Genomic DNA, 13798 nt, shown 5'->3' with positions numbered 1-13798 from the left:
CAACCAAGTATCTGCTTCTCTAAAAGGTCTGAGAACATAAACTCAGACAGGAAATTCTGGTCTATCGGATTATAAGATGTAGAATAACAAAATAAATGGCCTAAAATCCAAACATATTCAATTAGTTATGGCAGAAGACAGACAAGGAAAAACAAGAGATTTGCATAATTGGGGGGGATGGGAAATGTAAAAAATTTGTCATTTTGCTTGAAAGCGAACCTCAATGGTTATTTGATCGTTAAAGACGTGACAGATTTATCGTGTGGTTTGGCTCCGGGGGACGATTAGTAATGAGATTGCGCCGTCACAGAAAAGTAAGAGGAATTTTTCACACGAAGAAAACAAAGTTGTGCAACAGTTTGCCTGGAAGACTTTGAGCAGTGGAAACATAATCAAATAGTTTGAGGATGTGTGTAAGACGACCTGGTTTTACTTGTCTAAATTTCACCTTCGTGCTGCTGCACCTTTTGAAAGCTTTCGAGAAGTGGCGACGAAAACTATCTATGAGTCAGGGAGCGAGAGCTGGAGGGCTGTGAGGAAAGGAAAGGCCTGCAGCGACAGTTGGACCAGGAGAACGAGATCATTTGCTTGTTGTTACAGATACAGATGTCAGCGCGGGAGGTGGAGCGATGCAAAGAGGCAGAATAATAAACCGAAACCAGACGGGAGATCCCTGAGTATAAAGCGCCGAGGCGGCAGGCAGGCAGGCAGGAAGTGAGTGGTTGTGGGTCTCGTGACAACAACAAGGAGGAGGGGAGGGAGATCTGCATGTGTTGGCTCGCAGTCGTTGTGTTTATGTTACGTGCCACACACAAGTCTGGGTACTTTGTGAATTTGGCTACGCAAACACAGAGGCTGAAGAAGTAGAAGGAGAGAGGCCGGGCGTGTAGAGATGCTGAGGGCAGATGGCTGCAGCCTCATCCTGCTCAACAGGTTCACATGCAGCAGGGAAACCACTCGTGAACTCCTCAGACCTCTGCGGGGCGTTTCCCATAGCACAGGTTCACTGACATTTGAGGATAACGCTGTGAACACACGGGTTGTTTTCCCCCTTTAGAATAAAGCTATAACGTTAAAGCAGAAGTAAGCAATCCAGTCGTTTTGGCTAATGCTGCGTTCCAGGCAGGCTTTTGAAACCGTAAATTACAGCTTCAAGTCACGACTTACGACTTTGTAGCGTTCCAGGCAACCCACTCGTGTTTTTCCGACCTGTTTTACCTGTGAAAGTCACTATAACGGCCACTCGTAACTTCCGCCCCGTGAACTCGTACCGGATCGAACTGATATGACTTCACAGGTCCGAAATACACGAGTTACGAGTTGCCTTGAACGCACCATAATGTCTTGCCAGCCGATGGAGTTAGCAGTCCCCGCCCTCGTCATGGATCTATTGGTCCTCGTCCCTACGTCACCACATTCAGGCGCATCCCTTGGCTGCACACACAGCCCTTCATGCCGTTCTCTCTCCTCATTGGATAAAACTTGTAGGATACGAGAAAAGTTTTCTCCTCGGCTCAGAGCAGAGCAGAGGGACTGACAGACCCGTGTTTCGGTCCAAACACTCTATGTAAGTGATTGCTGTCGGAAGATATAACTATTTAAGACTTATATTAACACAAAAATATCGCTTACTTCTGCTTTAATATAAGTCTTAAATAGTTATATCTTCCGACAGCAATCACTTACATAGAGTGTTTGGTCCGAAACACGGGTCTGTCAGTCACTCTGCTCTGCTGTAAGCCGAGGAGAAAACTTCTTGTATACTTCCTTGTATCCTACAACCTTTATCCAATGAGGAGAGAGAACGGCATGAAGGGCTGTGTGTGCAGCCAAGGGATGCGCCTGAATGTGGTGACGTAGGGATGAGGACCAATAGATCCATGACGAGGGCGGGGGCTGCTAACTCCATCGGCTGACAAGAAGTTAGCCAAAACGAACGGGTCGCTTACTTCTGCTTTAACATCTCCAGATCTTGTCGTTGTTTACATCATAATTTACTTTAAAAGTCCAGGACCGGGTTCTTATTCAATGGGGAAACTGGACTTCCAGGTCCCGTACTCTGTAAATATATATGCAGATCTCTCTAACCGCTGTAATGAATGTGTTTCTGTTGTCCGAGGAGGACGGAGGTGAGCCATCCGTCTTCATTAAACACACTCAGGCTGTGAGCTGTGAGGAAACAGCCGCTGATGGATGACACCTTTAAGTTCCCATTAAAAGGAAAAGCATTGCGCTCATAAGCAGCAACTGCTTAACCATCTGAGTGGCTGCAGCTTCTTTTTCATGAGAATCAAAAATTAAAAAAAAAAAAAAAAAGTACCAAATCAAAGGAACGGGAGATTTTAGAGGCAACGACCTCAGAGAATGGTGAGCGGTGCTAATACGCTGCGTTTCTGCAGCGCTAAGCTTGCAGCAGCTCACCTGTTAACTGAAGCGCTCTGTTTGCGGAGCAGCGGAGGTCCGCGGGGCGCTGCTCTTCAGAGACCACCCCATGAGGCCTCAGGGGGTCCCATGAGGTGAGGACAGCGGCAGGCTTTGACTTGCTCAGACAGTGCAGGCTTTAATAAAAAAATAAAAAAACCTCCCACGCCACACACACACACACACGTCGGAGAAGAGAGACTGTTTCTACGAGCTCCGAGAGGCGAAGGCCTATCTGGAACTGAGACGATTAGCCAATTATTAAATTCAAGTCGTTCAACAGGCAAATAATGAGCTAATGAGCAATTTTTGATTAATAATTTAATTAATTTTTCAAGGAAAAGAAAACACTGAACTTTCCCCAACTCCAGCTTTTCTTTATCTTTTGTGATAATAAACCCGAGTACAGCTCAATCAATGTATCTGCCAATTATATTCTTGCTTTGGCTCCAATAATTAATCATCTGGAGAAAAATTCACATGATAATGCCCCTCACCTCTCTTGTTTTTATTTGCCCAACCACCCTGAACCCACGGAGATTCAGATTAATTTGATTCAAGGTAGCAAAATGCTATCTGGTAGTAACTTTCTATTGATCATCTAATCAAATAAAACAACTTATCGCTGCTGCTCTAAACCTAATTTGTGTGGAATTTGAGGTTTTTTTGATCACATTTCATGGATCACATTAAAATACTGATTAATTTAACATACTACGAACTGAAGCCAGTAAGTAATTAGCAGATTAATCGATAATGAGGGGCTCAGGTGTCTCCACGGTAGCTGTTCAGACTATCAGCGGCGTTAACGTGGACAGGTGGACGTGTCGGACAAGCTGCGTGCCACTGAGAACAAAACGGGATTTATCGAGTCGATTAAGGGCAGGCGGAGGTAAACTAGTTCCTCCCCCTCCTCCACCCGCCTCTCTGCTCCGCCGCCTCTCTCCTTTCCCTTTCAGTTGAAGGTTAATGATGAAGGGACACGGCAGAGGAATACAGATCAGGGAGACGTGGATGGATGTGGAAAGTGTGCTAAAGCATTCGGGAGCAGCTGTGGCGGGAGACCGTGAGCAAATTTTAACTACGACCCAACCGAGACCTTTAAAGAATAAGGTCGGAGATATTCAAGGTTGTTTATTGAACCACAGAACCCATGAAAAACCAACAATAAATGGATCTGACTAACAAGACTACTGTGTCTCGTGTGTCTTATTCCTCTGTGCCACAGAGCTCCAGTGTTACTAACATTACTAACAATCATTTTGATTATCAATTCATCTGCAGGCTGTTTCTCTGAAATGATCGATTTATTATCTGCCCACGAAACGCACTGAGAAAAAATGAAAATATCAATTTTGACTTCTCAGAGCCCAACAACAACTCATTCAAATTGTTCTGGGCCAATAAACAGTCCAAAATCCAGCGTTAGTCACTATATTATCATATATAATGGAGGAGATTCATATAATCCTCATATTTTAGGACCTGGAAACAATATATTTCCTTTAAAAAATGAAGAATCTGCTACTCAAAAGGAGCTAAATGTGGATTAATCCACCAATGAAAATGGTCTTTACTCATGTTAACGTTTGTTAAAGGGATAATTCAACATTTTGGCAAATTTACCTCGAAAACAACTACATCTCGTAACGTTCTGTTATTATCTCATAGCGTGGTGAATGTGCAGGTCACAACTTGTCCACCAGAGCGTTTTGGAGTTGTTGGATTGTGTATTTGATGAGTTTGAAACCAAGAAATCCCATGAGCCTCCGTAGCGTAGCTCTGAGCAGCTCGCGGCTCTGCTCCGCCGTTCTAAAAATAGCTTGCACCGACAAATAAAGGTAACGAACCTACTGCTATGACTATAGCGATTATGGCAATGGGCCAGTTTGCCAAAAATGTTGAACTATCCCTTTAAGCTACAAATGAGCCTCTTTTAAAAAGTCTATTTTTCCACAAACTTGACCCATTTGTACATTTTTTAGAGAAGGGAAAAAATGTGGTTGTGTTATAAAGAGCTGGAGCCAAAATGTGTGCAATGCCGTCCATCTATGTGTCTCTTTTTCGATGTGGAAGCAGAATTGAAAAATTCTGGCCACACTGACACTGACCTGGAAAATACCTGGGCACAACTCCAAGCCTTTAACCAGCAACAACAACAGGAAAACGGAGGCTGGCGTTACCATGTCCTCCCTCTGCTACAGTCAGCGTGGCTCTGTCTTTCCACTTTCCTCTATACAAGTGTGGTCATATATTAAAAAAGAAAAAAACATGTCTAAAGCATCAGGGTTGACCAGGAGCTGGGCGTTCGTTTGAAAAGTGTGTGTGTGTGTGTGTGCGCCTGATGTTGCTCCAGCAGAAATCGATCTTCTGGAGCAGAAGCATATTGAGGTGCGATTGCATGCACCGTTAATGCTGATCAACAAACCTAGAAGCCCGAGCACGCTGTGTGTGTGTGTGTATGTGTGTGTGTATGTATGTGTGTCTGTGTCTGTGTGTGTGTGTGTGTGTGTGTATGTGCACACGCTCCCTCAGCATATTTACATGCAGCGACTCATCGATTCTTCATAAAATTGCAGATGAGAGAGCGAGCAGCGAGTGATCAGTGTACACAAGACGCCTGAGGCTGCATGTAAGCATCAGTGTGTGTGTGTGTGTGTGTGTGTGAAAGAAACATTAGCGCTTTGATATGCTGAGCTCCAGTTTGATTCAGTGGAGTTTGCTGACTTCAGCCGTTAGAAGCATAAATATTTACAGAATCACACCATCGGAGATTTAATACAAATCACCCAGACGGACGTTTGGAGGAGGAGGACGGAGGATGCTGCTGATGTTTGTTTCTCACTGAACTGGGATCAGTCCTCTCATCAGCATCATCTCCATTAATCTGCTAATTAGGCTCTTAATCATTTGGTTTGTAAAATGTTAGAAAACAGAGACAAATGCCTGGTTAAATGCCAGATTTCCAGGACATTTTCAGAGTGAAGTAGCTTCTATGACAAACAGGAAATCCTCACACCCACATCTGATGTCATACCGTGATCCGATTTACTTGATTTGACTTTGACGTGGCGCTAACGAAGATGCTAGCTAAGTAAAGTGAGCCCTAGCCCTCCAACTCTCAGGCGGCGACGACGAGCCGACACACGTTTGAAATCTTTGCTTTTACAGACTTGCATCAAACAAACCTTAAAGTTTTAGCTCACGGCAAAACAAGCTACAACTCAAGCAAACATGATGCGAACACGTTCTCCAACAAGAAGGGAAGAATACGTTCACCTGTAAACCTAATTAAAGGTCGCACCGTTGGCAGCCCTCAGCGACACGTGTGACGTGACTTCAGGGTGCGTTCACAGCAAACAAACAAAAACTAGACAACTGTTTGAACACCAACATGATCCTTTTTTCTCTCATTTTCTAATTCCGGGTTTTCCCCGAGATACCCTGATATCAGGGTATTATTAGATGGTCGGTGTTTTAAGAGAAATATCCGAGCTCTTCTTCCACCGCTGCAAATCAGGAGGACGTAATAATGAGCGCAGGGGGAGTGAACGTTTGTCTCGGGACGCCGCACCTCATCAGACGATCGCCGAGCCAAAACGTCCTTTACAGGGCAGAACAGGTAAAGTTTTCGCCCCGAACTCCGGTTGGTCTCATTCCACTCATGACAAAAGTGCACCGCAGAGACCCGGCTGGATTTCACTGTGTGTGTGGTGACGCTATGCGAAGCTCCCCAACCCTTTAAAATCAACATTCAACACACACAGAGAGAGACAGAGACAGGGACAGAGCGAACGGCAGCGCTTCTTAAGATATCACACCATGAAATGTGAGGAAAACTACAGATACATAAGATCCTGGCGGAGGACGCGCTGCCAGACTCCACAGACTGCAGCGACAGCAGGCGACCACTCCCTCGCAGCCCTCCGTCGACCAAGCAACAGGCCCGTGACAGACTTGAGGACCGAGCTTCAAATTCTGCACTAAAGTGAACAGAAATTACAGAAAGGCTGACGCAAACTACAGCCTAGACCGTGACAAGAGGCGAGCAGAGGTTTAGATTGGAAGAGCAAACAAATCAGATCTCAGATAGAAAAGGACAAAAAGCACCTGAAAGAACAGGATTTTGTGTTTTTACCTTTCCAAAAAATGAAAAGTCTGAAGTCTGACAGGTTTATTATGACATTTACTGGTTGATAATATCCTCCACTGCAAATCTACAGATGTATACATCATGTGTGCATTCAGATATAAGTGAGTTACGACTCCATGAACTATGATACTGTTTGATAATGTGGATAATTATTCAGAGCTGAAACTCTCAGTTGACTAATGAGCAACTGATTTGATATGAATGAATCATTTCTGTTATTTTTCATGTAAAAAAGGAAAAGGGAAGATATTCTCTAGTTTCACAACAGGATTGACTGTTTTTCTCTGTTTAATCACTGCTGTTTGACTTCGTCCTGAAGATGCCACCTTTAGCTCGGGGAAATTATAATGGACATTTTTCAAAAATAATCACCTGATTAATCTATAATGAAACTAACTGGTGCGTTGCGGCCAATTAATGGATTTCCTGTGTGATAAAATCACGAGTGAAAATAAAAACGTTATCATAAACTGCTGTGTTGTGACACTGTCCCTTTAAATTACAGCTGAGATGATAAGTCAATTACTCAATTAGCGGATCAAAATGAAATTATTTGGTAACTTTTTTTTTTCTTTAATTAACTGATAATAAAAAATAATCCCGGACGTCCTTCATCATCTGTGGAGTTGATTTCAGAGAAGAACGAGCCGTGTTCCTGATTTCCCTTCGACAGCAAACGCTTCATACCGACGTCTCAATGACCTCTGACCTCATACAGCAGACGGAGGACCTCTGAGCTGTGTGAACTTGACCTCATGTAAAGTGCGCACTGATTGAATGCGACCTAATAACCAGGTAGCATGGGTAACAAACACATTACAGCGTGTGTTTTCCCACCGCCGTATATATAGAAACCATGAATTTCTTTGCTCTCGGTTCACGTGATGCCTGTGTACGTACGTTATAGTTTACATCTTTGATTATTTTCCCACGCCAACTGTTCTGGAGTTGTTTTGACTGAGCGAACGCAGCTTCTCCGACTGAAATAACCACATAAACACTGCAGCCTATACTTCAACACAGTCACTGAAGCCTATATTCAGCTCCAGCCTATACATCAACATGTGTCTGCGCCGTCCACGTCATGTTTCAAGCTGAAAACTTCATTCTCTTCAGCCTCTTTAGCAAGGAAATATTCTGACATTCTCATGAATAGACAGTAAAGCCTCTGACCATGAAGCTAAAATCTTGTCTTCCATCCAGGAAATCTTATTATGAAAGGCCATTTTTAGCCATTTGCTGGAAAGATGGCTCTAAGTCTGGATCAGCTGCTCCAATCCAACGCATTAGATCCAGACTGAAATATTTCTAATCATTTGTACTCAACTCAATATTCATGTTCCCCACAGGATGAACCCAGGCGGATGACTCTGGTAAGTCCCTGACTTTTTCCTGCAGTGCCACTATGAGGTTCAGCATGAGTGGTCATGACTCAGGAATATCAACAACAGCTGGATGAAATAATGACCAGAGGGGCTGACTGTAAATGCTCTGACTAACACAACAGTATCATCATCATCATTAATACAATCATCTCTTTTTTACAGGAGAGACCCGGTCCAAATGTTATGAAGACATTACTGAGGAAACATCATTCATTTAAAGCAAGTACAACAAAAGACGAACTGAGATAGATTTGAAAGCAACGACTGATTTGTGCTGATTAGCTGATGTTACTGTTGAATGAACATTTACGTCACCTCTAAAGCAAAACTATCAAACCATCCTGAACGCCTGCTTCTTCATTGTGAGGATTCGTTGTAGAATATGTGCTGGTAAATCAATAATTTTGGAGCGCTCTGGACAAAACAAGTTATTATCACTTATTATAACCTGAAGCTAAAACTGTCATTATCAAATGACAGTTTTAGCTTCAGGCTCAACTGTCTTTTCAGAATATAATAGTGGGTTTATCTACATCTGCAGGGTGGGAGTTGCATGTTTTTCTTTTTCTTTTTAGCTGGACATTTACAGCTACAATGTTAAGACTCTGTTTTGGCGCCCTGTAGATAATTTCCCTCGAAGCGTCATTGTAGTTTTATTTGTCTCGGCATCAGAGTTGTGCACACAGGATGTATTTGTGTTTTCTGACCCGAGTGCAGTACGATGAAAGCTGCTGCTTTTCTTGCATGAAAGTCACTTCACACCAGAAGAGCTGGTCTTCCTCTGTGGGTTTGAAAAGCTGTTGAATCGGTTTCAATAAGGTGCCGTCTCTCTCTCTCTCTCTGTGCTGTGTTTTGCGTATACAGCGAAGCTCAAGTTTGACTTGGACAGTGTAGAAACACTTCCTCTGCACTGATGCACTCTCGTTTTGACCTCAGAGTTCACACATCTGTCTTCAGCTTGGTGTTTTATCGGCCGCATCGGCCTCTAAACAGCTCATTTTCCTTTCACTTTATGCATTAATCTGGGTAAGTCTTTAATTTTTATGACTCAGGGCCTTGACTGTGACTTTCCCACTTTCAATTTAGAAGCTCGTGGAATTTTAAAGCCAATTAGACCTCTGATGGAAACCATAGCAACAATTAATGACCAGTTATAAAGGAATAATTACTGTTTAAGCCTCTACTGTGGCTGTTAAAACTGCAAAACAAATTAAATGTTAAATGTTGGTGCACTTTAACAAAGGCTTTTAGACCGCTGTTTGGGCTGCAACTAATCACTGTATTCATTTACTATAAAGATGATGATTATTTTCATGATTTACTAATTATAGGTGGGACTATAAAACAGAAAATAGTGTCAAATCTTTATCCTCCAATAGTATAAGTTGAAAAAAGTTGGTTTGTTTTCACATTTGAGACACCGCAAACATCAAATTATCTGGATTTTTGGTGTAAAAGTCACTTAAAAGTCAACTAGTAATCAACTGATTTCGGCAGCTCTGGATACTTCTGCTATTGTCTGGTGTTAAATCGCCTGCAGCCAACATCGGTGTCTTTGGAGCAGCAGCAGCACACTTTAGTTATTTCTTCGGTGCCGGTGGAGGAGCTCGGTCCGGCTCGCAGCTCAATAACATCACTACAAACTACGATATTGGCTTCAACCTGGGGAATAAAGAAGCCCTCAAGTCTAAACTCAAGAAGCTGCGGTATTTTTCTCTTGTAAGTTAAAAAAAAAAATGGCTTCCTTTATCTGTGCACTGATTAACAGTGAGGGTTTGTTGTGGTGGAGGGTCCGACTCTGCACACAGCAAATGTGTGCCAATTCATTTCCTCCAGGTCTGCAGCGAAAAACCTCCCTGCTCTGGTACGGCCCACACGTGGGGAGATTACATCTTTTATTTATCACTTCTTGGCTCTATTTTTCCAGCAAATTCCAGGCTGGGGTGCAATCAGCCAAGAAACCCTCCCTATGTGTGTGTATATATGTGTGAGTGAGTGTGTGTGCACTACTGTTATTCTTCTTTGTGAGCATGCATATCAAGAGCCACCGCCCCCCCTCCTCCCTCCCTCACTGTGTGGAATAACAACCCAGATTCAGTTTCTTCCCTATAGAAACATTTCCAAATATGTGGGAATATGTAGGCCTCTCGCTTTGGCAGGACAGAGGCTGGTGTGTGTGTGTGTGTTAGTGTGTGATGTGAGTGTGTATTCCCTTCAGTTGAGGACACAAAGCCCACATGAACCTCCTGCATTTAAAAGTGAGAGGGGACGGTTCACGCAGAAAGAAACTCAAGTGTTCAGATTGCATTACAATTCAAATTAACCATGCAGAGTAATGGGATTACAGTCCTCTCTCTCTCTCTCTCTCCGGGAAGAAGAAGGTGTCCCGGCTTGAGGCTGCTGGACTCTGTAGGTGACAGACTGCAACACTATCAAAGAGACTCCCAGCTGACCACTGCAATGATAAAGGCTGTAAAAAATAAAATAAACAACCCAAAGACTGGCTTCATTAAAGTGAGCTATCTCTCCAATCTGCTTCTCTCTCACGAGCCAATCGCGCTCTTCGTCTTCTGTTTTCTTTCCCAATTATTGATACACAAACACACATAGAGGAGAAAAAAAAACCCTGAACCAATTGGCTGTGGACTGGTGTGAATCGTGGCCCATTTAAAACAGAATCGTTGTGGCTCAATACGCTTCCTCCTTCCAAATCTCCTCTACTTAACAAGGGAGTGAAAAGCTGCTTTTGTTTGCCTTTCCTTTCGGAGGCAACAGGAAGCTTGAAAGACACAAATGAACATGAAAATAGGAACAAAGTGCCAAGCTCACAATAGGAATGCTGGGGTATTTGATATGTGTGCTGCTGGGTGATTAAATCTCAAAGAAGGGGCCTGTGCTGCTCTGCTGTTGTTTTTTTTTTAGCATGTAAAATATAAAAAATAAAAAAAAATAAGAAGGAAAAGCTGAACTGAATGACATTAAATCTAAAATGTTGCAGAGTCACCGATGCACGCTGCTGCTGCTGCTGCTGCTGCTGCTGCTGGTGGGGAAAAGTTTGTCATGCACAAGCGACTTGTCAAGTTAGTGCGCATGCAGGTGTCTGTTCCTGTTTCACTCACTCAAACACACACACACACACACATATACACACGGTGGGTTAGAAGCAAGCAAGATACGGTAACCCTGATGCTCTGGTCTCATCTTTGCCCACATTCACTTCTCTGAGGGTTTTTTTTCTGCTCTAAAAACACACCGTGGCTCCACTAGATCTAAATATACAATGACTATAATGTGAGGCTTGCACGTTAACCCGCCCCCCTCCCCTCCCTTCCACACACACATACTTCTCGCTGCAGAACAGTGAGGCACAATGCGTCTGCTGATCTCACACACACACACACACACACACACAGACACAATTATTACTCATCAGCATCTCAACTGTGCCACACTGAACAACTCATTCAGATGTAATGTGTGTCAGTTGAGACCCAACCCAACACCGAGTACTTCCCTTATTACTCAACAGTTCTGTGCGAGCATTTAAAAAAAAAAAAAGAAACTGGTTTTAAAAGCTCTTGCTGTGGATTATTGAAGTATTGAACGTGACAAATCCAGCGAGAAGTTGCAAGATTTAGTACAAAAACACAGCTTTATGCCTCTAAATGCTCATTTTATGTCACAGGAGATCAATCAGCGAAGTAGGTTTGGGTGATTTCTGATGATACAGCATGTCTGATCTGACCCTAAAACCTGCTTCAGAAAAATCTTTGGGGCTTTTGTGTCACAAATCCCCATAGCAAAGGTTTTACATTATTTCCCCTGAACCAGCAGAAGTAGAAATGTGGGTATATACCCTACTTATGTTTTATTCTGTTAACGTTTCTCACTGGTGGGGATGAGATGTGGGGATTCCTGTTTTTTCTTTTCTTTTTTGTTAAAGCCACAGCTTGATTTTCACCGCAATTAGTGGATTTTGAGGCTTTGTCGTTACCCTGCATTTCACATTCAAACTGCCCCCGAGCAAAACAGGATTTAAATGCCCCAGTCACACATTCCCATTCATGCAGCCAACAGATTTAAAGCCCCATTGTAGCCCCTCTGTGTGTGTGTGTGTGTGTGTGTGTGTGTGTGTGTGTGTGTGTGTGTGTGTGTGTGTGTGTGTGTGTGTGTGTGTGTGTGTGTGTGTGTGTGTCGTCTGACCGCTTCACCCTTTGTTGTCAAAGCCTGTCACGTTATCTCCCTTCGTTTTTCAGCGAGATGGTATTAAATACAGGCTGAGTTGTTGTTGTTTTTTTATTGCTGGCTGATTATTATTATTATTATTATTAACTGCTTGTGTTTGTGCTCGGTGTCGGTGTGTCCGGTCCGGTCCCATCCCATCATCATCATCACATCACCACCACTCACCGACTTGCAGTACGTTGTCCACGCAGCCGCTCTCCAGCAGACCGATGCCCCGTCGGAATGGCAGCCGCGTGTCGTCGCTGCTCTCCGCGCTGCTACTCCCGATCTCCTCCCCGCTGCCGCCGCCGCCGCCGGTGGTGGTGGTGGTGGTGGCGGTGTTGAACGACGAGTACATACAGATCTCCCGTTCGCTCCTCGGGAAAGACCAGTACACGATCCGTCTCTGAACGGGCTCCGGGATCCGCTCGAAACGCTCCTCGACCCGCTGAAACGGCCACTTCTCCGCGACTTTCCTCGCCGCGATGTCCAGGAGAGTCTCCGGGCTCTGGGTTTTGCCCGACTCGCCCTGGGAGGCTGCCGAGCCGCTGCCGCCGCCGCCGCCGCCGCCGCCACACGTCGCCCACACGGCCCGCTGGCCTTGCCTACATGTTGCATTGTATCCCGGTCTACAGCAGAGCCGCTTGGCCGGGGGCTGCTGCATGCGCTCCGCCATGATAGCTCCGCTTTAACGGCGACGGAGGAAGTCAACGCACCATATGAACGGGATGGGGAAGGGAAAACGGTTACTCACGGCTTGATTGTTGGCCGTGTATGACCAAATCATCCTTTTAAGGGAACATGGGGGCGGGGCTTCGTCGAGCTTGTCAAACCCCTTTGTTGACAAATTAAGCGGGGGGGCGGAGCTTGTCCGGGCGGAATTCCCGCACGGCCGTTGGTCCTTTGTGAGTCGCCTAGAAACCGAATAAAAAAATCCGTTCTAAAACATGGCGTCGCCGTGATAACCGCACTACTTCTTCCACACGGTGCCCTTTTCCTCCACCAGCGGCTGTTAACGGGTATTATTACAGCCGAAGAGACGAGCCCTTTTGTCCGCTGTTGTGAGTTGTGAAGCCGGGCAGAACGCTGGCTGCCTGCTGGCTGCCTGTGGGGGCGGTGATTGGCCTGTCAACACCGGAGCCTCGTGGTTTTGGGGGAGGGGGCAAGTGAACGCAGCGCCGCCCCGTGTGTGTGTGTGTGTGTGTGTATGTGTGTGTGACGTTTAAAGTCCGCTGGAATGTGGGGCCGTTTAAAGGAAACACAACTCATTGTCGAGAATGACAGAGAACCACTGTGTATATGAAAATGAGCAAATTTACAGGAAAGATACGGTGGAAAGATTGAAAATGTCGAGTGTCTCATTTACTTAACATGAGAAAAACAAGATTACAAAAGTTCAGCTGAGTAAAACAGTAAATATGTACTTTTCCCCCCCTATATTTATCATACATTGGCATCAGATGAACCTCTAAAAACTACTTGAAATAGTTTCCTTGACCCTGACCATTACTCCCCTGAGGCCAACTGGACAAAACCAAAACCCTCCATGGACAATAGTCGTGTTGTGCTTTCCCCAGTTGCCCCCAGGGGCACAACTGCTCAGCTTCTGTGTTAT

The 13798-nt window shown here is 44.5% G+C and overlaps 1 protein-coding gene across 2 annotated transcripts in view; it reads right to left on the bottom strand.

Annotated features, from left to right (window-relative positions):
- The window catches only part of LOC146977159 (zinc finger SWIM domain-containing protein 6-like), a 46442-nt gene extending 33100 nt beyond the window's left edge, over window positions 1-13342 (bottom strand). Inside the window, exons 1-2 of one of the 2 annotated variants that reach the window (XM_085793139.1) lie at window positions 12520-12994; window positions 12370-12483 (exon numbers count right to left, since the gene is read on the bottom strand). In XM_085793139.1, coding sequence (XP_085649265.1) covers window positions 12370-12483; window positions 12520-12859 — 454 coding nt within the window. In that variant the 5' untranslated portion in view covers window positions 12860-12994. Of the gene's footprint in view, window positions 1-12369 lie in introns of both variants that reach the window. The other variant, XM_085793138.1, reaches the window with a different exon arrangement.
- Window positions 13343-13798: the final 456 nt, after the last annotated feature.

Source organism: Trachurus japonicus, chromosome 12, assembly GCF_045865225.1.
Source record: "Trachurus japonicus isolate A0001 chromosome 12, Traja_1.0".
In the NCBI taxonomy this organism is placed as follows: Eukaryota; Metazoa; Chordata; class Actinopteri; order Carangiformes; family Carangidae; genus Trachurus; species Trachurus japonicus.
Note: the sequence above shows the minus strand (reverse complement) of the source record. Positions and strands in the feature narration are given on the sequence as shown.